At 53.4% G+C, this 23,290-nt stretch overlaps 4 protein-coding genes and 1 pseudogene across 5 annotated transcripts; 3 read left to right on the top strand and 2 right to left on the bottom strand.

The window, feature by feature from the left end:
- Positions 1-2,685: 2,685 nt before the first annotated feature.
- LOC308181541 (feather keratin 1-like) lies at positions 2,686-4,443 on the bottom strand (annotated as a pseudogene). Its single transcript, XR_013956157.1, has 2 exons — positions 3,806-4,443; positions 2,686-3,452 (listed from the first exon to the last, which is right to left on the bottom strand). The product of XR_013956157.1 is annotated as a feather keratin 1-like (transcript).
- Positions 4,444-9,009: 4,566 nt separating this feature from the next.
- LOC308181456 (feather keratin 1-like) lies at positions 9,010-9,324 on the top strand (the record flags this gene model as incomplete). The annotated part of the gene is made up of 1 exon (XM_080564775.1): positions 9,010-9,324. The coding sequence occupies one exon, from the start codon at positions 9,010-9,012 to the stop codon at positions 9,322-9,324; it is 315 nt and encodes a 104-aa protein (XP_080420901.1).
- Positions 9,325-12,325: 3,001 nt separating this feature from the next.
- On the bottom strand, positions 12,326-13,652 carry LOC308181562 (feather keratin 1-like). The gene is made up of 2 exons (XM_080564949.1): positions 13,460-13,652; positions 12,326-13,099 (listed from the first exon to the last, which is right to left on the bottom strand). Exon 2 carries the CDS (start codon positions 13,076-13,078, stop codon positions 12,764-12,766), a length of 315 nt encoding a protein of 104 aa, XP_080421075.1. The 5' UTR covers positions 13,079-13,099; positions 13,460-13,652; the 3' UTR covers positions 12,326-12,763.
- Positions 13,653-15,972: 2,320 nt separating this feature from the next.
- Positions 15,973-16,287, top strand: LOC308181457 (feather keratin 1-like; the record flags this gene model as incomplete). Its single annotated transcript, XM_080564776.1, has 1 exon — positions 15,973-16,287. One exon carries the CDS (start codon positions 15,973-15,975, stop codon positions 16,285-16,287), a length of 315 nt encoding a protein of 104 aa, XP_080420902.1.
- A 3,683-nt stretch (positions 16,288-19,970) lies between these two features.
- On the top strand, positions 19,971-20,276 carry LOC308181458 (feather keratin 1-like; the record flags this gene model as incomplete). Its single annotated transcript, XM_080564777.1, has 1 exon — positions 19,971-20,276. One exon carries the CDS (start codon positions 19,971-19,973, stop codon positions 20,274-20,276), a length of 306 nt encoding a protein of 101 aa, XP_080420903.1.
- Between the last annotated feature and the right edge of the window lie 3,014 nt (positions 20,277-23,290).

Here is a 23,290-nt window from a genome sequence, read left to right on the forward strand (position 1 = left end):
AGAGGCGAGAGGAGGGGCGGCAATTCCTTCTGCTCTGGGGGCAGCTGTGCTGGGCGGGGAGGCTTGTGCAGAAAATGGCGCCAGAGCAGGCCAGGAGAGGGAGTGGGGGAAGCAGGCTGTACTGGCTCTGGCTGTGATTGTGGCAATTGTCTTCACCATAGGCAATATGGTGCTGTGTTCTGATTGTGTGGCTAAAACAGTGGAGGTGACGCACCACCGATTTAGCTCAGCGTCAAGGCCTACTATGTTTCCGTCTCTGCACTTTCACAGAGCAGGCTAGGGTTGGGGAAGTTTTCAGGAGGGGACACAGTCAGGACAGCTGACCCGAATTTACCAAAGGGATATTGCATACCATAGAGCATCATGCTCGGCAACAAAACGGCGGCACAGTTCTTCCAAACTTGCTGTTCTGCAGAGACTTCCTTGGCATTGGTCTGCTGGTGAAAGGTGGTCAGTCACAGCCTTTACGTCATTATCTTTTTCTCTTTTCTTCTCATTCCCTTCTTAAAATGTCATTATATTGACTGGGAAGTTTTTCTGTCTCTTGGTCTTGCAACTGCCACCCCTATCCTACTGTGGCTGTGGTGTGAGCGAGTGGGTGGTGGGTGTTTAGATCCTTGCTGGGGGTCAGCCCACCAGACAGGCTCACAGGCAGTGCATGTCCTCCTCCCCCTACTCCTTCCATGCAATGATATTGCATACCATAGAGCATCATGCTTGGCAAGAAAACAGCGGGACAGTTCTTCCAAAGTAGCCATCCTGCAGAGACTTGCTGGGCTTCTTTTTCCCATTCCCTCCTTAAAATGTCATTATATCAGCCGGGGAGTTTTCCTGTCTCTTCGTCTTCCAACTCTTTCCCCTGTCCTGCTGCGGCTGCAGCGTGAGCGAGTGCATGGTGGGTGCTTAGATGCTTGCCAGGGTCAACCCACCACACAGTCCTCCCCCTACTCCTTCCGTCTGTTCCCTGGGCTTCCTGCAAAACCTTGTGGGGAAGAGGGAGGCAGGGAGAGACTGAGGGCAGGAGGAGAGACAGCAGGTGCTTTCTGAGTGTCTCTAAGGGCCGTCCACAAGCTCCCCAAAGCAGCACCGCAGTCACCCAGAGCCCAGTCTGGCAGATGTCTTCCTGCCAGCCTGCCCTCACGCCACATCATCTATCTTGCAGCCCCTCTATGGCAGCAGACCAAAAGCTGGTCCAGGAAAAGTTACTTGGGTGGCAAACCCGTCCAGAGAGAAGTGACTCCCAGCAGTGCTCCGAGACATCGAGGACACCAATGACATCCCGGGCTGTGTGAGCAGAAGCATAGTCAGGAGCTCAAGAATCATAGAATTACAGAATCATGGAAGGGCTCAGGTCGGAAAGGACTTTAAAGACCATCTAACTCCAACCCCCCTGCCACAGACAGGGATGCCACTTGCTCTATCAGATTGGCCAAGGCCCCATCCAGAATGGCCTTGGACACCTCCAGGGATGGGGCATCCACAACTTCTCTTGGCAACCTGTTCCAGTGCCTCACTACTCTTACAGTGAAGAAATTCCTCTTAAGGTCTAGTCTAAATCTGTCCTCTTTTAGTTTAAGACCATTCCCCCGTGCCCTGTCATGTTCTACCCAAGTAAAGAGTCCTTCTCAATCTTTTTTTCTGAGACCCCTTTAAGTATTGAAAGGTCACAGTGAGGTCTCCCCAGAGCCTTCTCTTCTCCAGGCTGAACTTCTCAAGCTCTCTCAGCCTTTCTTCATAGGAGAGGTGCTCCAGCCGTCTGATCATTTTTCACCCTGCTCTGACTCGCTCTAACAGGCCCACATCTTTCTTGTGCTGGGGGCCCCAGACCTGGATGCCGTACTCTGAGTACTCATGAGGGTAGAGTAGAGGGGGACAATCACCTCCCTCGACCTGCTGGTCACACCTCTTTTGATGCAGACCAGGATGCACATGGCTGGCTCATGTCAAGCCTTTTGTCCACCAGAACCCCCAAGTCCTTCTCTGGAGGACTGCTCTTGATGAGTTCTTCTCCCTGTCTGTACTCCTGTGTGGGACTACCCTGAGCCAGGTGCAGCACCTTGCAGTTGGACTTGTTGAACCTCAAGCGGTTCACATAGGCCCACTTCCCCAGCCTGTGGAGGTCCCTTTGAATGGCACCTCTTCCTTCTTTTCTATCAACTGCACCACAGAGTTTGGTGTCATTGAGGGCAGTGACAATCCCACTCTGCTCAGCACTCCTCCAAATGCATCTAGAACACTGTGCCCAGTTTTGGGCTCTGTAGCAAGAAAGACTTTGACCAAGCACAGCAAGTTCTGCAGTGCTGTTAGGAAGGGATTTCCTGTCTTCTCCTGGGCAGCTATGCCCTCCACTTGGTCAAGGATGTAGTCATGCCTGCTTCCTGACTTCCTGTTTCATGCTGTTTTCCTAGTCAGAGAAGAAGAAACAGTGTGCCCACCAAAATGCAAAGAAGCTACTCAGATACGTTGGATAATTCCATCCAGCTCTAAGTAAGCAGATATTTAGAATCCAGACGGTGACCTGATGCGTGAAGAAGCATTCTGAATGCAAGCCTGTGTTAATGATTGCTAAGCATGAGCATCAGCAACCACCCCCTCCCAGAACTACCAGTCAGCAACACCTCTCTCCCCAGGCACCCTGGAAGAGCAGCTGCAGGGGAAGGACAACTCAGAGGCACAGGGTGGGATGCAGAAGATCTTTAATATTAGAGTCAAAAGAGGGAAACGGGGTCACACCGAGAGGATGCCCCAGTGCAGGAAGCTCCAGGGGCAGACGAGAGCATGAGCTGTGTGGCCACGGAGGGCATCCCACAACCTGTCCATCTGCCTACTCCACTGAGAGAGAAGGGACAGAAGGTCCACACTAGGATGGTGCTGTCGGACACTGAGCCCAGTGGAGGTGCAGTGAGCAACAAGGACACAGGTGGGAAAGGAGAGAGTGGAGGAGGGGAAAGGGAGACATGGGCCGTGCTTTCCAAGAGCCCAGGCTGGCCCCATCCATTTGCAGTGGGTGCTGGGGGTGTTTGGCACCTCAATGCAAGAAGCGAATGCACTGTGCCCAATCCGCTACCAACTTCTGGGTCCCTGGGGGTTTTTCTCCAGGACCATCACCAGCAGCTTTAGCAGGGGAGGCACCTTGTGCCGCAGTAGCGGCTGCCGAAGCCGGAGAGGCCAAAGCCTCCGGAGGAGATGGGCACTCCCTGAGAGCTGAGGATGCTGCCAACGGCAGCGGAGGTGGAGGATCCCACGGCGGTGTTCTGCGGGAAGGAGCTGAGGATGGGGCCGGGCAGGGTCACCACCACAGGAGAGGGCTGGATGAAGACGTTGGAGTCCTGGCACTGCCTGACACAGGGCTCATTGCAGCTGTTGGCCAGCGGAGTTGGGCCACAGGGTCCACATGGCAGGCACGGCAGGCACTGGTTGTAGCAGGACATGTCTCAAGGCAGGAGGTGTACCTGGTAAGAGACAGGGCCCAGAGGATAACGACGGTGAGAGAGGATCAGCCTGCCAGCCCACCACAGGACAGCCATGGCAAATGGTGTTTTGGGACCTGGCAGCTGTGGAAGGAGCCCCATGGGCTTAACTTTGGACCCAAGGGCTCTGCCAGGAATGTCCAGTCCAACGAAGCTCCCCACCTAGCCCACAGCTGCAGAGAAATTCAGCCAAGCCCCAGCTTCTCTGCATGACACATATGCTGCTCCCTTCCCTCTCCCATGGCCAGTGGCCCCAAGACCCAACAGAGGATGAAAGGGCAGGCATATTTCAGAAATCCCCAAGGAAGAAGAGGAAGAAAGGCCTTCAGACTTACCTCGTTCCCAGGGAGATGGAGGCGAGAGGAGTGGATGAGAGTGTGAGGAGATGGGGCCGCTTTTATACCTCTCCTGCATCGCCCCAGGCCCACAGTCACTCTACGCAGGCTGTAATTTTCCATCAGACTCATCTCAAATGCAAAATAGCCTTCCTAATGGCACAGGTTGTGCTTTGGTTTCCGTCAACTCTGCCATTTCATTTCCTCATTTCTGATTTGCCCATCTAGCATCAGAATCTCCTTTTAAGTACCAAGATGAGAGGTCAAGCATTTCCCTGAGCGGGAACATGTCAGTAGGGGCAGCAGATGAGTTCTAAGTGCTGGAGGGTGTATTGGGTTTACATGGCAAGGTTCTGCAGGGGTGGCCTCTGTGAGAGGTGTCCATGAGCTGCCCATGAGCTGCCCCATGACCTCCTCTGAGGAGGTCTGCCCCCAAGATACAGTCAGACATGGACAGTGGGAGGCAAGGGATACATAAGCTTCACCCTGCTGACCAAAGAGATGGGGCTATGTGTAGGAGCTATCCCAATCGCTTTTTCCCAATCGAGGGGAACATAGGGTTACAGAAAACATCTTCCCCCTGGCTGGGACTCATCTCTGGGTCCCAGGCAATATGTCTTCTCCTAGCATTAGTGCTTCAGCACACCTCCTCTGCCATGTCCCAAAGCCCTCCTCAGGCAACAGCACAAACCAGCACCACTAGGGAGGCAAGGAAGCTCCCCCTGAACAAGCGAGGGTAGGCAGGAACCGGCACTGCCACGCGGCTGGGCATGGTCAGGGAAGGGACTTGCTCACAAGGGCCCTGGCTACAGAAACATCTCCCAGACTCCACCAAGGAGGCAATGCATCCCTGCTGCATGAACAAACTCTTCCTTGCCCTGCAGACATGGGAGGCAGCTGGGACACACCCCAGGAGGGCAAGGGAATGCCTTCAGCAGGCAAGCTTCCTGGGAGAGACTCTCCCTGCCCAGGACAAGTCATGCTCTAATTTGGGATTGGCCACGTGCCACGCTTTTGGCTCGAGGCCAAGCCAGAGTGCCTGCTGTCTGCACGCCTGAGCACCATGCATGCCAAATCCCCCTGTGGCCAAGTAGCTCCATCCAAGCTCTGAGCTCGAGCTGTGCCATGCTCCAGGCAGCCCCAACAGCCATCACCCTGCAGCATGACCTTCTGACCAGAACTCTCATAGCTCAGGCAGCTCACAGGATGGTCGGCATTTTTTGCATAACAGGGCAGGTTTTTGGTTTTACTGCTGCTCACAGAATATGTCTGGCCAAAGTGCATGGTATGGGAAGGAGAGTGGTGGAGCCATTTCATTTCCTCATTTCTGATTTGCCCATATGCCATCAGAATCTCCTTTTAAGTACCAAGATGAGAGGTCAAACATTTCCCTGAGCAGGAACATATCAGTAGGGAAGCAGATGAATCTTAAGTGCTGGAGTGTTTATTGGGTTTATATGGCAAATTTTTGGTAACAGAGTTCTCAGAGGTGGCTTCTGTGAGAAGTGTCCAGAAGGTGCCCCATGTTAAATAAGAGCCAGTTTCAGCTGGCTCCAAACTGGCCTGCTGCTGTCCAGAGCCAAACCAATATGCAATGTTTTTTTGGGCTGTGTGAGAACAGAATTAAGAAAAGGAAAACTACTCCTGCACAACAGCAGCTGGGACAGCGAGGAGTGAGAAACAGCCCTGCAGACACCAAGGTCGGTGAAGAAGGAGAGGGAGGAGGTGCTCCAGGTCCTAAAGCAGAATCATAGAATCATGGAATCATTAAGGTTGGAAAAGACCTCCAAGATCATCTGGTCCAAGCATCCCCCTATCACCAATATCATCCACTAAAGCATGTCCCCAAGTACCACAGCCAATCTTTCTTTAGACACCCCCTGGGATGATGACTCCACCACCGCTCTGGGCAACCCCTTCCAATACCTAACTACTCTTCCTGAGAAGAAATTTCTCCTCGTTTCCAACCTGAACCTCCACTGGCGCAACCTGAGGCCATTCCCTCTAGTCCTATCACAAGTTATCTGTGAGAAGAGGCCGACCCCCAGCTCCTTTCAGGTAGTTGTAGAGGGCAGTAACGTCTCCCCTGAGCCTCCTCTTCTCCAGACTAAACAACCCCACTTCCCTCAGCTGCTCCTCCCAGGACTTGTGCTCCAGACCCTTCACCAGCTTTGTAGCCCTTCTCTGGACACACTCCAGGGCTACGATGTCTTTATAAACAAAGATATTAAAGAGGATGGGCCCCAACACCGACAACCCTGGGGAACACCACTCGTGACCGGTCAACAGCTGGATTTGACTCCATTCAATCAGACGTTCCCCTGCGGCCCGTGGAGAGGCCTCTGGTGGAGCAGGCTGTCCCCCTGCAGTCCATGGGTAGCACGGTGGAGCACATCTCCACACTGCAGCCCATGGAGGATTCCCCAGCGGAGCAGGTGGATCTTGCCTGAAGGAGGCTGTGGCCCATGGAGAGGACCACAGTGGTGCAGGCCCTGGGCCAGAGCTGCAGCCCGTGGACAGGAGCCCACGCAGGAGCAGGGGTTCTGGGGGGAGCTGCCGCCCATGGGGGAACCCGTGTTGGAGCAGTTTGCTCCTGACAGATGGACCCCGTGGTACGGACCCATATTTGCAGCAGTTCTTAAAGAGCTGCTGCCTGTGAGAAGCCCATGCAGGATCAATTTGGGAAGGAATAAATCCTGTGGGAGGGACCCTAATTTGGAACAAGTGCAGGGAGTTACTGTGAAGGAGGGGCAGAGTCGAAGTTTTATGGACTGACCACAGACCCCAGGGCATGTTCCCGTGTGCCATCTGAGGGGAAGAACGTAGACGTGGGTGGATGGCGGAAGGTGTTTTAGTTTGTTTTTAGTTTCTCACTGCTCTAGCTTGTTAGTAATAGGTGATAAATTACATTAATGTTCCTATTCTGAGTCTGTCTTGTCCATGACAATAATTAGTGATTGATCTCTCTGTCCTTATCTTTATCCGTTTTCATCGCATTTCCTCCCCCTTTCCCTTTGAGGAGGGGGAATTAGAGAGCAGTTGTGATGGAGCTCAGCTGTCCAGCTGAGTAAAACCGCCATAGAGTAGGTCAGAATGGGTAGAAGATGAGTCCCAAGTGCTGGAGGGGTCCTGCATATATATCCTGCTGCCTATGCAGTGCCCTCCTGGATGACCAAAGCCTCCCTGGCCTGAGGACACAGCACATCCTTCTACCACTTGGCCTGGCTTCCAGACTGCTCCACCAGTCACAGCTCATTGCCTGCATAGGCAGATGGGCTGTGCTGCAGTTTTGAAATGCCCTGGCACAAGGCTGCTCCTTCTGGGGTGACATGTTGTCTGCTTGTTTGACCTTGTTCCCTCTTGTGGCTGTCTCCTGGGCTCTTCAGGCAACCCATGTTGTCAGCTGCTGTGAGGAACGCAGAGGCTGCTATCCTGAGCCCAATGATTGCCCACCAAGTCCTGGGAAATCAGGTCCCTTCTCACTACCAGAGGACTGAGTTGTTCACGGGGACAGTGGCTTGCTCCCACCACTCTCCTTGCCATACCATGCACTTTGGCTGGAGATATTCTGTGAGCTGCAGTAAAACCAAAAACCTGCCCTGTTATGCAAAAAATGCCGACCATCCTGTGAGCTGCCTGAGCTATGAGAGTACTTGCCAGAAGGTCATGCTGCAGGGTAATGGCTGTTGGGGCTGCCTGGAGCATGGCACAGCTCGAGCTCAGAGCTTGGATGGAGCTACTTGGCCAGAGGGGGATTTGGCATGCATGGTGCTCAGGCCTGCAGACAGCAGGCACTCTGGCTTGGCCTCGAGCCAAAAGCGTGGCATGTGACCAATCCCAAATTAGAGCATGACTTGTCCTGGGCAGGGAGAGTCTCTCCCAGGAAGCTTGCCTGCTGAAGGCATTCCCTTGCCCTCCTGGGGTGTGTCCCAGCTGCCTCCCATGTCTGCAGGGCAAGGAAGAGTTTGTTCATGCAGCAGGGATGCATTGCCTCCTTGGTGGAGTCTGGGAGATGTTTCTGTAGCCAGGGCCCTTGTGAGCAAGTCCCTTCCCTGAGCATGCCCAGCCGCGTGGCAGTGCCGGTTCCTGCCTACCCTCGCTTGTTCAGGGGGAGCTTCCTTGCCTCCCTAGTGGTGCTGGCTTGTGCTGTTGCCTGAGGAGGGCTTTGGGACATGGCAGAGGAGGTGTGCTGAAGCACTAATGCTAGGAGAAGACATATTGCCTGGGACCCAGAGATGAGTCCCAGCCAGGGGGAAGATGTTTTCTGTAACCCTATGTTCCCCTCGATTGGGAAAAAGCGATTGGGATAGCTCCTACACATAGCCCCATCTCTTTGGTCAGCAGGGTGAAGCTTGTGTATCCCTTGCCTCCCACTGTCCATGTCTGACTGTATCTTGGGGGCAGACCTCCTCAGAGGAGGTCATGGGGCAGCTCATGGGCAGCTCATGGACACCTCTCACAGAGGCCACCCCTGCAGAACCTTGCCATGTAAACCCAATACACCCTCCAGCACTTAGAACTCATCTGCTGCCCCTACTGACATGTTCCCGCTCAGGGAAATGCTTGACCTCTCATCTTGGTACTTAAAAGGAGATTCTGATGCTAGATGGGCAAATCAGAAATGAGGAAATGAAATGGCAGAGTTGACGGAAACCAAAGCACAACCTGTGCCATTAGGAAGGCTATTTTGCATTTGAGATGAGTCTGCTGGAAAATTATGGCCTGCGTAGAGTGACTGTGGGCCTGGGGCGGTGCAGGAGAGGTATAAAAGCGGCCCCATCTCCTCACACTCTCATCCACTCCTCTCGCCTCCATCTCCCTGGGAACGAGGTAAGTCTGAAGGCCTTTCTTCCTCTTCTTCCTTGGGGATTTCTGAAATATGCCTGCCCTTTCATCCTCTGTTGGGTCTTGGGGCCACTGGCCATGGGAGAGGGAAGGGAGCAGCATATGTGTCATGCAGAGAAGCTGGGGCTTGGCTGAATTTCTCTGCAGCTATGGGCTAGGTGGGGAGCTTCGTTGGACTGGACATTCCTGGCAGAGCCCTTGGGTCCAAAGTTAAGCCCATGGGGCTCCTTCCACAGCTGCCAGGTCCCAAAACACCATTTGCCATGGCTGTCCTGTGGTGGGCTGGCAGGCTGATCCTCTCTCACCGTCGTTATCCTCTGGGCCCTGTCTCTTACCAGGTACACCTCCTGCCCTGAGACATGTCCTGCTACAACCAGTGCCTGCCGTGCCTGCCATGTGGACCCTGTGGCCCAACTCCGCTGGCCAACAGCTGCAATGAGCCCTGTGTCAGGCAGTGCCAGGACTCCAACGTCTTCATCCAGCCCTCTCCTGTGGTGGTGACCCTGCCCGGCCCCATCCTCAGCTCCTTCCCACAGAACACCGCCGTGGGATCCTCCACCTCCGCTGCCGTTGGCAGCATCCTCAGCTCTCAGGGAGTGCCCATCTCCTCCGGAGGCTTTGGCCTCTCCGGCTTCGGCAGCCGCTACTGCGGCACAAGGTGCCTCCCCTGCTAAAGCTGCTGGTGATGGCCCTGGAGAAAGACCCCCAGGGACCCAGAAGCTGGTAGCGGACTGGGCACAGTGCATAGGGTTCCTGTGTTCAGGGTGGCCAAACATCCCCAACACCCCTTGGAAGAGCATGGGACTCTGGGAGAGCACGGTCCATGCCTGCCTTACCCCTCCTCCACTCTCTCCTTTCCCACCTGTGTCCTTGTTACTCACCACAGCTCCACTGAGCTCTGAGTCCCACCACATGAGCCTAGAGAGGACCTTCTGTCCCTTCTCCCTCAGTGGAGTGGGCAGATGGACAGGTGGCAGGGTGCCCTCCGTGGCCACAGAGCGCATGCTCTCGTCTGCCCCTGGTGCTTCCTGCACTAGGGCATCCACTTGGAGCAACCTTGTTTCCCTCTTTTGACTCTAATATTAAAGTTCTGCTGCATCCCAGCCTGCGCCTCTGAGTTGTCCTTCCCCTGCAGACGCTCCAGACACCAGCTGTCAGGACCAATGCTCTGGGGACGTCAGGGGGCATGTGGGACTCGTGGGGACCATTCACATTTCCAAGGGTGAGGCCCTGTGCAGTAGGGCCCCTTGGGAAAGCACTCTCACTCACACGTGAGGGAGGTGCCCATGAGTTCTGCAGGGCCGCTGGCCATCAGGCCCAGCTTTGCTGCCTCTCTGTCCTGGCGTGCCATCTCAGCCTCAGTGCACATCCTGCTGAAGGTGGCATGTGGCCACTGCTGGCCTCCAGCGAGGAGCCAGAGCTGCAGGAGACCCTGGGAGGGCAGCAGCCACACAGGTTCCTGGGAAGGGGCAGCAGGGGAGAGGGAGAGAGGCGAGAGGAGGGGCGGCAATTCCTTCTGCTCTGGGGGCAGCTGTGCTGGGCGGGGAGGCTTGTGCAGAAAATGGCGCCAGAGCAGGCCAGGAGAGGGAGTGGGGGAAGCAGGCTGTACTGGCTCTGGCTGTGATTGAGGCAATTGTCTTCACCATAGGCAATATGGTGCTGTGTTCTGATTGTGTGGCTAAAACAGTGGAGGTGACGCACCAACGATTTAGCTCAGCGTCAAGGCCTACTATGTTTCCGTCTCTGCACTTTCACAGAGCAGGCTAGGGTTGGGGAAGTTTTCAGGAGGGGACACAGTCAGGACAGCTGACCCAAATTTACCAAAGGGATATTGCATACCATAGAGCATCATGCTTGGCAAGAAAACAGCGGGACAGTTCTTCCAAAGTAGCCATCCTGTAGAGACTTGCTGGGCATCGGTCTTCTGGTGGGAGTTGATGAGACACAGCCTTTGCATCACTTGCTTTTTCTCTTTTGTTTCCCATTCCCTCCTTAAAATGTCTTTATATCAGCCGGGGAGTTTTCCTGTCTCTTCATCTTCCAACTCTCTCCCCTGTCCTGCTGCGGCTGCAGCGTGAGCGAGTGCATGGTGGGTGCTTAGATGCTTGCCAGGGTCAACCCACCACACAGTCCTCCCCCTACTCCTTCCGTCTGTTCCCTGGGCTTCCTGCAAAACCTTGTGGGGAAGAGGGAGGCAGGGAGAGACTGAGGGCAGGAGGAGAGACAGCAGGTGCTTTCTGAGTGTCTCTAAGGGCCGTCCACAAGCTCCCCAAAGCAGCACCGCAGTCACCCAGAGCCCAGTCTGGCAGATGCCTTCCTGCCAGCCTGCCCTCACGCCACATCATCTATCTTGCAGCCCCTCTATGGCAGCAGACCAAAAGCTGGTCCAGGAAAAGTTACTTGGGTGGCAAACCCGTCCAGAGAGAAGTGACTCCCAGCAGTGCTCCGAGACATCGAGGACACCAATGACATCCCGGGCTGTGTGAGCAGAAGCATAGTCAGGAGCTCAAGAATCATAGAATTACAGAATCATGGAAGGGCTCAGGTCGGAAAGGACTTTAAAGACCACCTAACTCCAACCCCCCTGCCACAGACAGGGAGACAGGGATGCCACTTGCTCTATCAGATTGGCCAAGGCCCCATCCAGAATGGCCTTGGACACCTCCAGGGATGGGGCATCCACAAATTCTCTTGGCAACCTGTTCCAGTGCCTCACTACCCTTACAGTGAAGAAATTCCTCTTAAGGTCTAGTCTAAATCTGTCCTCTTTTAGTTTAAGACCATTCCCCCTTGCCCTATCATGTTCTACCCAAGTAAAGAGTCCTTCTCAATCTTTTTTTCTGAGACCCCTTTAAGTATTGAAAGGTTACAATGAAGTCTCCCCAGAGCCTTCTCTTCTCCAGGCTGAACTTCTCAAGCTCTCTCAGCTTTTCTTGATAGGAGAGGTGCTCCAGCCGTCTGATCATTTTTCACCCTACTCTGGACTTGCTCTAACAGGTCCACATCTTTCTTGTTCTGGGGGCCCCAGACCTGGATGCCGTACTCTGAGTACTCATGAGGGTAGAGTAGAGGGGGACAATCACCTCCCTCGACCTACTGGTCACACCTCTTTTGATGCAAACCAGGATGCAGTTGGCCTTGTGGGCTGCAAGCGCACATGGCTGGCTCATGTCAAGCCTTTTGTCCACTAGAACCCCCAAGTCCTTCTCTGGAGGACTGCTCTTGATGAGTTCTTCTCCCTGTCTGTACTCCTGTGTGGGACTACCCTGAGCCAGGTGCAGCACCTTGCAGTTGGACTTGTTGAACCTCATGCGGTTCACATAGGCCCACTTCCCCAGCCTGTGGAGGTCCCTTTGAATGGCATCTGTTCCTTCTTTTCTATCAACTGCACCACTCAGCTTGGTGTCATTGACGGCTCAGGAGCTCAAGGGCAGTGACAATCCCACTCTGCTCAGCACTCCTCCAAATGCATCTAGAACACTGTGCCCAGTTTTGGGCTCTGTAGCAGGAAAGACTGACCAAGCACAGCAAGTTCTGTTGTGCTGTTAGGAAGCGATTTCCACTGGTGGTTGGTTCCACCAATGCCCACTCCCAGAACTACCAGTCAGCAACACCTGTCTCCCCAGGCATCTTGGAAAAGCAGCTGCAGGAGAAGGACAACTCAGAGGCGCAGGCTGGAATGCAGAAGAACTTTAATATTAGAGTCAAAAGAGGGAAACGACGTCACTCTGAGAGGAGGCCCTGGTGCAGGATGCACCAGAGGCTGACGAAAGCGTGTGCTGGTTGGCCACAGAGGGCATCCTGCCACCTGTCCATCTGCCAACTCCACTGAGGGGGAAGGGACAAAAGGTCCTCTCTAGGCTGATGTTGTGGGACTCAGAGCTCAGTGGAGTAGGTCTGAGCAACAAGGACACAGGTGGGAAAGGAGAGAGTGAAGGAGAAGAAAGGCAGACATTGGCCGTGGTTTCCGAGAACCCAGGATGGCCCATTATTTTTGCAATGGGTGTAGGGGTGGTTGACGCCTCTTAATGCAAGAAGCTTATGCTCTGTGCCAAGTCTGCTACCAACATCTGTGTCCCTGAGGGTCTTTCTCCAGGGCCATCGCCAGCAGCTTTAGCAGGGGAGGCACCTTGTGCCACAGTAGCGGCTGCCAAAGCCAGAGAGGCCAAAGCCCCCAGAGGAGATGGGCACTCCCTGAGAGCTGAGGATGCTGCCAACAGCAGCGGAGGTGGAGGATCCCACGGCGGTGTTCTGCGGGAAGGAGCTGAGGATGGGGCCGGGCAGGGTCACCACCACGGGAGAGGGCTGGATGAAGACATTGGAGTCCTGGCACTGCCTGACACAGGGCTCATTGCAGCTGTTGGCCAGCGGAGTTGGGCCACAGGGTCCACATGGCAGGCACGGCAGGCACTGGTTGTAGCAGGACATGTCTCGGGGCAGGAGGTGTACCTGGTAAGAGACAGGGCCCAGAGTAGAACTGATGTGAGAGGAGAAATGTGCCAGTCCACCCCAGGAAAGCCATGGCACATGCTGTTTTGGGGCCTGGCAGGTGTGAAAGGAAGCCCAAAGTCTTCTCTTTCCCTTTAGCCCCAGCAGCCTTGGAAGAACGTCCAGGTCAAAGGAGCTCCCCACCAAGCCCATATCTCGGGACGTACGTCAGCCAAGCCACAGCTTCACTTCATGACACACCTCCTGTTCCCTTCCCTCTCCCATGACTAGCAACCCCAAAGCCCAATAGAGGAGGAAGGTGCAGGCATGTTATGAGAAATCTGCAGGTATGAAGCGGAGCAGAAAGGGCTTCAGACTCACCTTGATCCCAAAGAGATGGAGGCGAGAGGAGTGGATGAAGAGAGTGAGGAGATGGGGCCTCTTTTATACCTGTCCAACACTGCCCAAGGCCCACAATCACTCTACGCAGGCTGTAATTTTCCAGCAGTCACCTCAAATGCAAAATAACCTTCCTGATGGCACAGGTTGTGCTTTGGTTTCTGTCAACTCTGCCATTTCATTTCCTCATTTCTGACATGCCTATTGTATTTGGCAGGCTACTTTCCACTACTGGTATGACAGACCCAGGGAATACCCTGGCAGGTTCTTATCAGTGAAAAGGAGCCCGATTGCTGCTGTGGTTGCATTCACGCAGAGGACAGGACATGGCTTGGTGTACTTTGGGGGAATGGTTGGTAATGTGTTTTGCAGAAAGAGGCCCCGTTCCTCATGGAGCTGCGATCCTCAGCAGAGAACCCAAGGCTCCTCTTCCTGAAGGACAAGCCACAGGCTTCTCTCTCCTTGCTCCCTCTTGGCTCCATCCAATGGTCACCGGTCTTTGCCTCCCCAGGCATCCAGGCTGTGCCAATGCTTTCAGCTGTCTGCCTTGATGCCATTACCACTTCCATTAACTAGGCAGAAGACAGCAACTGGGGGCCAGCTGATGCAATCCAAGGCAGGGCTGCCACAAGGGGAGACCTAGACAGGCTGCAGGAATGGGCCCACAGGAACCTCATGGCATTCTAGAAGGACAAAAGGCAAGTCCTGCACAGGAGGAGGAACAAACTCTTGCAGCACTACAGACTGGGGACTGAACTACCCTCTGATCCTGGATCCCCTGGACCTCCTCTGAGTAGGTCTGCCCCCAGGGCAGGGTCAGACATGGGCGGTGGGAGGCAAGGGACACACAGGCCTCACCCTCCTGGCTAAAGACATGGGGCTGTGTGTAGGAGCTCTCTTGAGTGTTTTTTGGAGGGAAATAAAGGGTTGCAGAAAACATCTTCCCCCTGGTTGGGACTCGTCTCTGGGTCCCAGGCAATATGTCTTCTCCTAGCATTAGAGCTTCAGCCCACCTCCTCCGCCATGTCCCAAAGCCCTCTTCAGGCAACAGCACAAGCCAGCACCACGAGGCGGGTAAGGAAGCTCCCCCTCAACAAGCGAGGGCTGGCAGGAACCAGCACTGCCACGCGGCTGGGCATGCTCAGGAAGGGGACTTGCTCACAAGGGCCCTGGCTACAGAAACATCTCCCAGACTCCACCAAGGAGGCAATGCATCCCTGCTGCATAAACAAAGCTCTTCCTTGCCCTGCAGACATGGGAGGCAGCTGGGACACACCCCAGGAGGGCAAGGGAATGCCTTCAGCAGGCAAGCTTCCTGGGAGAGACTCTCCCTGCCCAGGACAAGTCATGCTCTAATTTGGGATTGGCCACGTGCCACGCTTCTGGCGTGAAGCCAAGCCAGAGTGCCTGCTGTCTGCAGGCCTGAGCACCATGCATGCCAAATCCCCCTCTGGCCAAGCAGCTCCATGCGAATCCGAGCTCGAGCTGTGCCATGCTCCAGGCAGCCCCAGCAGCCATTACCCTGCAGCATGACCTTCTGGCCAATACTCTCACAACTTGGGCATTTCAAAGCTGCAGTACAGCCCATCTGCCTATGCAGGCAATGAGCTGTGACTATTGGAGTAGGCTGGGAGCCAGGCCAGCAGGAGAAGGATGCTCCTTGTCCCTTGGTAAAGGAGCTTTCGGGCTTCTAGAAGGGCACTCCAAAGAAAGGAGGATATGTGCGCTTTCTATCTAAGCGGGTCTAATTGTGGTGAATGCATTTCCACAGGGACAGGTACCATGCTCTCCAGAACTTAGGACTAATATACTGTCCCTACTGATGTGTTCCTCCCAGGGGAAATGCTTGACCTCTTATCCTTGTACTTGAAAGGAGCCTTTGCGGCCAAATGGTCAGGTCAGAAATGAGGAAATGAAATGACAGAGTTGACAGAAACCAAAGTACAATCTGTGCCATTAGCTAAGATATTTTGCATTTGAGGTGGGTATGCTGGAAAATTATGGCCTGCATAGAGTGACTGAGGGCCTGGGGCAGTGCAGTAGAGGTATAAAAGCAGCCCCATTTCCTCAGTCTCTCATCCACTCCTGTCACCTCCATCTCCTTGGGATCAAGGTGAGTCTGAAGCCATTTCTCCTCCACTTCATCCTGGGGGATTTCTTAGCACATGTCTGCCCCTTCATCTTCTCTTGGGTCTTGGGAAAGCTAGAAATGGGAGAGGGAAGGGAGCAGTAGGTATCGCATGGAGTGAAGCTTGGTTCTGCCTGAGGTGTATCTGAAGCTATGGGCTAAGTGGAGATCTTCCTGGGCCTGGATATTCTGATCAAGGACGTTGGTGCCGAGGGGAAGGAGAAGGCTGTGAGCCTCCTTTCACAGCCACCAGCTTCCCAAACAGCATGTGCTGTTGCTACCCAGTGGTGGGCTGGCAGGTTGCTCCTCTCATCCTTGTGCCCCTTTGTGCCCTCCCTCCCATCAGGTGCACGTCCTGCCTTGAGACATGTCCTGCTACAACCAGTGCCTGCCATGCCTGCCATGTGGACCCTGTGGCCCAACCCCACTGGCCAACAGCTGCAATGAGCCCTGTGTCCAGCAGTGCCAGGACTCCAACGTTGTCATCCAGCCCTCTCCCGTGGTGGTGACCCTGCCCGGCCCCATCCTCAGCTCCTTCCCGCAGAACACCGCCGTGGGATCCTCCACCTCCGCTGCCGTTGGCAGCATCCTCAGCTCCGAGGGAGTGCCCATCTCCTCCGGGGGCTTTGGCCTCTCTGGCTTTGGCAGCCGCTACTGTGGCAGGAGGTGCCTCCCCTGCTAAAGGACCACAGAAATTGGTAGCAGAGTGGGCACAGAGCATTGGCTTCTTGTGTTCAGACGGACCAAACAACCCCAACACCCCTTTTAGAAAGGATGGGGTCAGCCATAGTGCACGCTCTCATCTGCTCCTGGGGCTTCCTGCACTAGGGCCTCCTCTCGGAGCAACCTCGTTTCCCTCTTTTGACTTGAATATTAAAGTTCTGCTGCATCCCAGCCTGTGCCTCTGAGTTGTCCTTCCCCTGCAGACACTCCAGACACCAACTGTCAGGACCAATGCTCTGGGGACGTCAGGGGGCATGTGGGACACGTGGGGACCATTCACATTTCCCAAAGGGTGAGGCCCTTTGCGGTAGGGCCCCTTGGGAAAGCACAGTCACTCACATGTGAGGGAGGTGCCCATGAGTTCTGCAGGGCCCCTGGCCATCAGGCCCAGCTTTGCTGCCTCTCTGTCTTGGCGCGCCATCTCGGCCTTGGTGCACATCCTGCTGAAGGTGGCATGTGGCCACTGCTGACCTCCAGTGAGGAGCCAGAACTGCAGGAAGCCCTGGGAGGACAGCAGCTATCTTTATGTTGACCCAGGAGTTTTTCTCACTCTTGGTCTTCCAACCCTCTCCCGTACCCTGCTGTAGTTATAGTGTGAGTGAGTGGGTTATGGGTGCTTAAATGCTTTCTGGGGTCAGCCCACCACACAGGCTCAGAAGGTGTGCATGTCCTCCATCTCCTACTCTTTCCATCTGTTCCCAGAGCTTCCTGGAAAAATTTGTGGGGAAGAGGGAGGCAGGGAGAGACTGAGGGGAAGAGAAGAGGCAGCAGGTGCTGGCTGAATGTCTCCAAGATCCATCCATGAGCTCCCCAACATAGTACCCAGAGCCCAGTTTGGCAAATGCCTTCCTGCCAGCCCACCCTCATGCAACATCATCTATCTTGCAGCCTTTTTATGGAAGCAGATGAAAAGCTGGCCCATAAAATGTCGCTTGGGTGGTAAACCCAACCAAAGAGAAGTGACTCCCAGCAGTGTTCCGAGACACCGAGGACACCAATGACATCCTGGGCTGTATGAACAGAAGTGTAGCCAGGAGGTGAAGGGAGGTGACAATCCCACTCTGCTCAGCACTCCTCCAAATGCAGCTAAAGCACTGTGCCCAATTTTGGTCTCTGTTTCAAGAAATACATTGTTCAAGTAGAATGAGTTTTGCTGATGTTGTCCAGGATTTTCAGGTAGCCAGAGCAATTCGGTAATGAGGAGAGTCTGGGGTTACAGGCTTTCCTTAGGAAGATCAGGTTTTGGTTGGAGACCATAGAGCACCTTTGGAGTAGCTACAGTGAGGTCCTGAAGAAGACAGAACCAAGCTCAACAGAATGCCAGTGCATGGCTAAAGAGACGAGACCACGTGCTTACACTGAAAATATAATTGTGTTATCGGTATTATTTTTTTCCTAAAGCCAAAGCATGGCATGTAACAGCCGCTATGAAGAAAATTAACTCTATCCCAGCCAAAACCAGGAAAATATCCACCCCTTATTTCATACCATTTACGTCACTCTCAGGTCCTGTGCTTTCTATTACATCCTAATTAATTTCCAGCTCTCTTGCCTTTTGATAGCCTAGAAGGACAAAAGGCAAGTCCTGCACAGGACGAAGAACAAGCTCTTGCAGCACTACAGACTGGGGACTGAACTACCCTCTGATCCTGGATCCCCTGGACCTCCTCTCAGTAGGTCTGCCTCCAGGGCAGGGTCAGACATGGGCGGTGGGAGGCAAGGGACACACAGGCCTCACCCTCCTGGCCAAAGAGATGGGGCTGTGTGTAGGGGCTATCCTGATCGCTTTTTCGAGGGGAACATAGGGTTACAGAAAACATCTTCCCCCTGGCTGGGAATCATCTCTAGGTCCCAGGCAATATGTCTTCTAGCATTAGAGCTTCAGCACACCTCCTCTGCCATGTCGCTCAGGCAACAGCACAAACCAGCACCACTAGGGAGGCAAGGAAGCTCCCCCTGAACAAGCGAGGGTAGGCAGGAACCGGCACTGCCACGCGGCTGGGCATGGTCAGGGAGGGGACTTGCTCACAAGGGCCCTGGCTACAGAAACATCTCCCAGACTCCACCAAGGAGGCAATGCATCCCTGCTGCATGAACAAAGCTCTTCCCTGCCCTGCAGACATGGGAGGCAGCTGGGACACACCCCAGGAAGGCAAGAGAATGCCTTCAGCAGGCAAGCTTCCTGGGAGAGACTCTCCCTGCCCAGGGCAAGTCACGCTCTAATTTGGGATTGGTCACATGCCACGCTTTTGGCTTGAGGCCAAGCCAGAGTGCCTGCTGTCTGCAGGCCTGAGCACCATGCATGCCAAATCCCCCTCCAGCTAAGCAGCTCCATCTGAGCTCCGAGCTAAAGCTGTGCCTCCAGGCAGCCCCAACAGCCATCACCCTGCAGCATGACCTTCTGGCAAGTACTCTCATAGCTCAGGCAGCTCATGGGATGGTCGGCATGTTTTGCACAACAGGGCAGGTCTTTGGTTTTACTGTTGGTCATGGAATATGTCCAGCCAAAGTGCATGGTATGGCAAGGAGAGTGGTGGGAGCAAGCCGCTGTTCCCGTGAACAACTCAGTCCTCTGGTAGTGAGAAGGGACCTGATTTCCCAGGACTTGCTGGTGGGCTCAGGAGATCAACTTTTGCCTTCCTCACAGCAGCTGACAACATGGGTTGCCTGAAGAGCCCAGGAGACAGCCACAAGAGGGAACAAGGTCAAACAAGCAGACAACATGTCACCCCAGAAGGAGCAGCCTTGTGCCAGGGCATTTCAAAATTGCAGCACAGCCCATCTGCCTATGCAGGCAATGAGCTGTGACTGGTGGAGCAGTCTGGAAGCCAGGCTGGGCAGGAGAAGGATGCTCCTTGCCCTTGGGGAAAGGAGCCTTTGTTCATCCAGAAGGGCACTGCATAGGCAGAATGATATGTGCGCCTTCTTGCAAAGAGGGTTCCAAAGTGGTTCAACACCTTTCCAGAGACCCATGTCCCACGTCTGCATAGGACGCCTCCAGTACTTGAGTCTTATCTTCTGCCCCTAATCACATGTTTGTGCCAGGAAAAATCCTTGCACCTCTGTTCCTTGTACTTGAAAGAAGCCTCTATGACCAAGTGGGCAGGTCAGAAATGAGGAAATGAAATGGCAGGAAAACAAAATACATTCTGTGCCATTAGGAAGGTTATTTTGTATTTGAGGTGACTCTGCCGGAAAATTACGGCCCGCATAGAATGACTGTGGGCCCGGGGCGTTGCAGTAGAGGTATAAAAGAGGCCCCATCTCCTCACTGTCTCATCCACTCCTCTCACCTCCATCTGTCTGGGAACAAGGTGAGTCTGAAGCCTTTTCTTCTCCTCTTCTTCCCTGGGGATTTCTTAAACATGCCTGCCCTTTCATATTCTCCTGGATCTTGGGTGTGCTAGTCATGGGAGAGGTTTCTCCGCAGCTATGGGCTAGGTGGGGAGCTTCGTTGGACTGGACATTCCTGGCAGAGCCCTTGGGTCCAAAGTTACGCCCATGGGGCTCCTTCCACAGCTGCCAGGTCCCAAAACACCATTTGCCATGGCTGTCCTGTGGTGGGCTGGCAGGCTGATCCCCTCTCACCGCCGCTCTCCTCTGGGCCCTGTCTCTTACCAGGTACACCTCCTGCCCTGAGACATGTCCTGCTACAACCAGTGGCTGCCATGTGGACCCTGTGGCCCAACTCCGCTGGCCAACAGCTGCAATGAGCCCTGTGTCAGGCAGTGCCAGGACTCCAACGTCTTCATCCAGCCCTCTCCTGTGGTGGTGACCCTGCCCGGCCCCATCCTCAGCTCCTTCCCGCAGAACACCGCCGTGGGATCCTCCACCTCCGCTGCCGTTGGCAGCATCCTCAGCTCTCAGGGAGTGCCCATCTCCTCCGGAGGCTTTGGCCTCTCCGGCTTCGGCAGCCGCTACTGCGGCACAAGGTGCCTCCCCTGCTAAAGCTGCTGGTGATGGCCCTGGAGAAAGACCCCCAGGGACCCAGAAGTTGGTAGGTGGCGGATGAACAGCTGGTGGTATGTCTGGCATTGGACAGACTCTCATCTTCCTCCAGTGCTTCCTGCACTGGTGATTCCTCTTGGAGGGACTTTGTTTCCTTCTGACTGATTAAAATTCTGCTACATCCTAGCCTGTGCCTCTGCATTTTCCTTTCCTTTATGGTCACTCCAGACACCTGGTGACTGGAGGAAGTCTTTTCCCCTTATGTCTTCTGTAAACACTTTTGCAGATAGCAGCCTTTGCCTTTCTCAAAAAGGGCAGGCAGGGTGCGAAACTTTGCAGTATGTTTCCTTAAAAGCACTGTCATTCACACATAAGTGAGGTGTACACAAGTCCTGCCATCAGCCTCTGGCCACAAAGGCCAAGCTTTGCTTCCTTTGTCCTGTCATGCTATTTTGTTCTCAATGCACATCCTGCAGAAGTGGTGTTTAGACTGCTGGCCTCTTGTGAGGAGCCAGAGCTGCTGGAGGCCCTTGAGGGCAACAGCTCCACAAACATTTGTGAAGGGGAAGAAAGGATATTTGTTATCCTCTGGATGCTGCTGTGTTTGCCAGGAGGTGTTCTTATGTAGAAAATGTCCCCAGAGAACAGTAGGAATGGGAATGAATAGGCTCATAGTGCATGTTGCCCACCTACTAAGATCTATGCCAAGTGCCAAGGGTTTCCTGAGGAAAGTTTCTGGAAATACACTAATTACAAGAATAGTGGGAGGGGAGTATGGCCGGCCAGTTGGTGCTGTTAGACTTCTTGTCTAAGTGGAGTCCAGGAGCTCTCCAAAGCAGTGTTTTCATTTAGCAGGATAAACGGGATAGAGGGTTGCAGCTGAGGAAGGGGAACTGCTAAGTTGCTTCAGGGCATTCCTGAGTATGATGATGTATGACCACCCAGAGCCCCAATCAGCAGCTGGCTTTGTAGCTGAGGGACAACAAACTTTCTCCCTAAATATCTTTGATTCCCTTGCAAGAAAAGCAGGTTTGGAAAAGATGTTCTGCTGGACAACTCCATCTATATAGACATGTACTCCACTGGAGAAATCTTCCCACTGGGGGTGAGGCCTGCTGTGGGGTAGGTGCTAATCAGTCTAAGAAGGAACTGACGTGTGGTTCAGTTCCCTTGCCAAAGCAGCTGGCAGTGTTCATGACTCTTTTGAATTCACAACTACACATACCCCTGAGTTTGGGAGAGTCTCATCACTATCCCTGTGTCTGGAGGGCAGCACGTGCTACTCAACACTTCAAGGCTTGTTGGTATAAACTGCCAGCAAGCAAGTAGCTGCTTTTCCTTCTGTTCGACTATTCAAGAAAAAAAGAAGAGGTGCAAATCAAGCAACTCACCTTGACACTGGCTAGCATAGACAGACAACAAAAAACTTGTTTTTGAAGTATGCCAACAGCAAGAGAAGGTCAAAGGAAAACTCCTCTCAATTTGCCTAAGGTCTTGGGAGTCTGGGGAGGTCCCTGCTGACTGAAAGCTAGCAAACGTTATACCAATCTTCAAGAAGGGCACAAGAGAAGATGTAGGAAGCTACTGACCAGATGGTCTAACTTCAGTCCCTGGAAAAGTTATGGAGATTATCTTGGGTGCTACTGAAAGGCGTTTAAAGAACGAAGCTGTTATCAGGCATAGACAACATGAGTTTGTGAAGGGAAGTCCTGTCTTGGTACTTTGATCTCCTTCTATGTGTCCTGGTTTCAGCAGAGATAGAGTTCATTTTCCTCCGAGAAGCTGGTATGCTGCTGTGTTTTGGATTTAGGATGAGAATAATGTTAGTAACACATTGACGTTTTAGTTGTTGTAAAGCACTGCTTACACAGAGTCAAGGACATTTCAGTTTCTCATGCTGCCCTGCCAGGAAGGAGGCTGGGGGTGCACAAGAAGCTGTGACGGGACACAACCAGGACAGCTGACCCAAACTGGCCAAAGGGGTATTTCATACCATATGATGTCATGCTGAAAAATAAAAATGGGGGGAGTTGGGTGGGAGAGTTGCTGCTGCTTGCAGTCTGGATTGGCATTGATTAGCAGGTGGTGAGCAACTGCATTATTCATCACTTGCTTTGTATATTCTTTTATCATTATTTTCCCTTCCTTTTCCATCCAATTAAACTGTCTTCATTTCAACCCACATGTTTTTTTACCTTTTTTTTTTCCCAATTTTCTCCCCCACCTCACTGAGAAGAGGTAGGGGGATTGAAAGATAAGATAGAAGGAGACAGATAAGTTGGAGCACTGGACAATCAGCAATGGCATGAAAGTTCAACAAAATTGAAGTCTGGGTTCTACACTTGGGACAGAGTAATGAGTCAGCAGTGTGCCCTGGAAGCCAAGAGGGCAAACTGCATTTTGGACTGCATTAAACACAGCATAGCCAGCCAGTCCAAAGAGGTGATTCTCCCACTCGACATAGTGTTGGCGTGGCCTTACCTTGAATATTGTGTGTGGTTCTGGGCTCCACAATATAAAAAATACATTAAGATACTTACTTGACTGTGTCCAGAGGAGGGCAACAAAGGTGATAAAAGGGCTGGAAGACATGTCCTATGAGGAGAGGCTGCAGACACTTGGTTGGTTTAGTCTGGAGAGAAGAAGGCTAAGAGGTGACCTTATTGCTCTCTACAACTTCCTTGGGGGAAGTGAAGAAGGGGCCAATCTCTTCTCCTTGGTAACCGATGATAGCATGCAGGGAAATGGCACAAAGCTGCACATGGGAAGGTTAAGACAAGGTATCACAAAAAAATTCTTTACCATGAAGGTGGTCAAACACTGGAACCGGCCTCCGAGGGAGGTGGTTGATGCTCCCATGCCTGTCAATGTTCCAGAGGCATCTGGATAATGCCATTCAAAAATATGCTTTAACTTTTGTTTAGCCCTGATATGGTCAGGCAGTTAACTAGATGATCTCTGAAGGTACCTTCCAGCTGAACTATTCTATTTTAAATTCCAGACCAGAGTGTCAA

The sequence above is a fragment of the Anser brachyrhynchus genome (assembly GCF_964034855.1).
Source record: "Anser brachyrhynchus genome assembly, chromosome: 22".
In the NCBI taxonomy this organism is placed as follows: Eukaryota; Metazoa; Chordata; class Aves; order Anseriformes; family Anatidae; genus Anser; species Anser brachyrhynchus.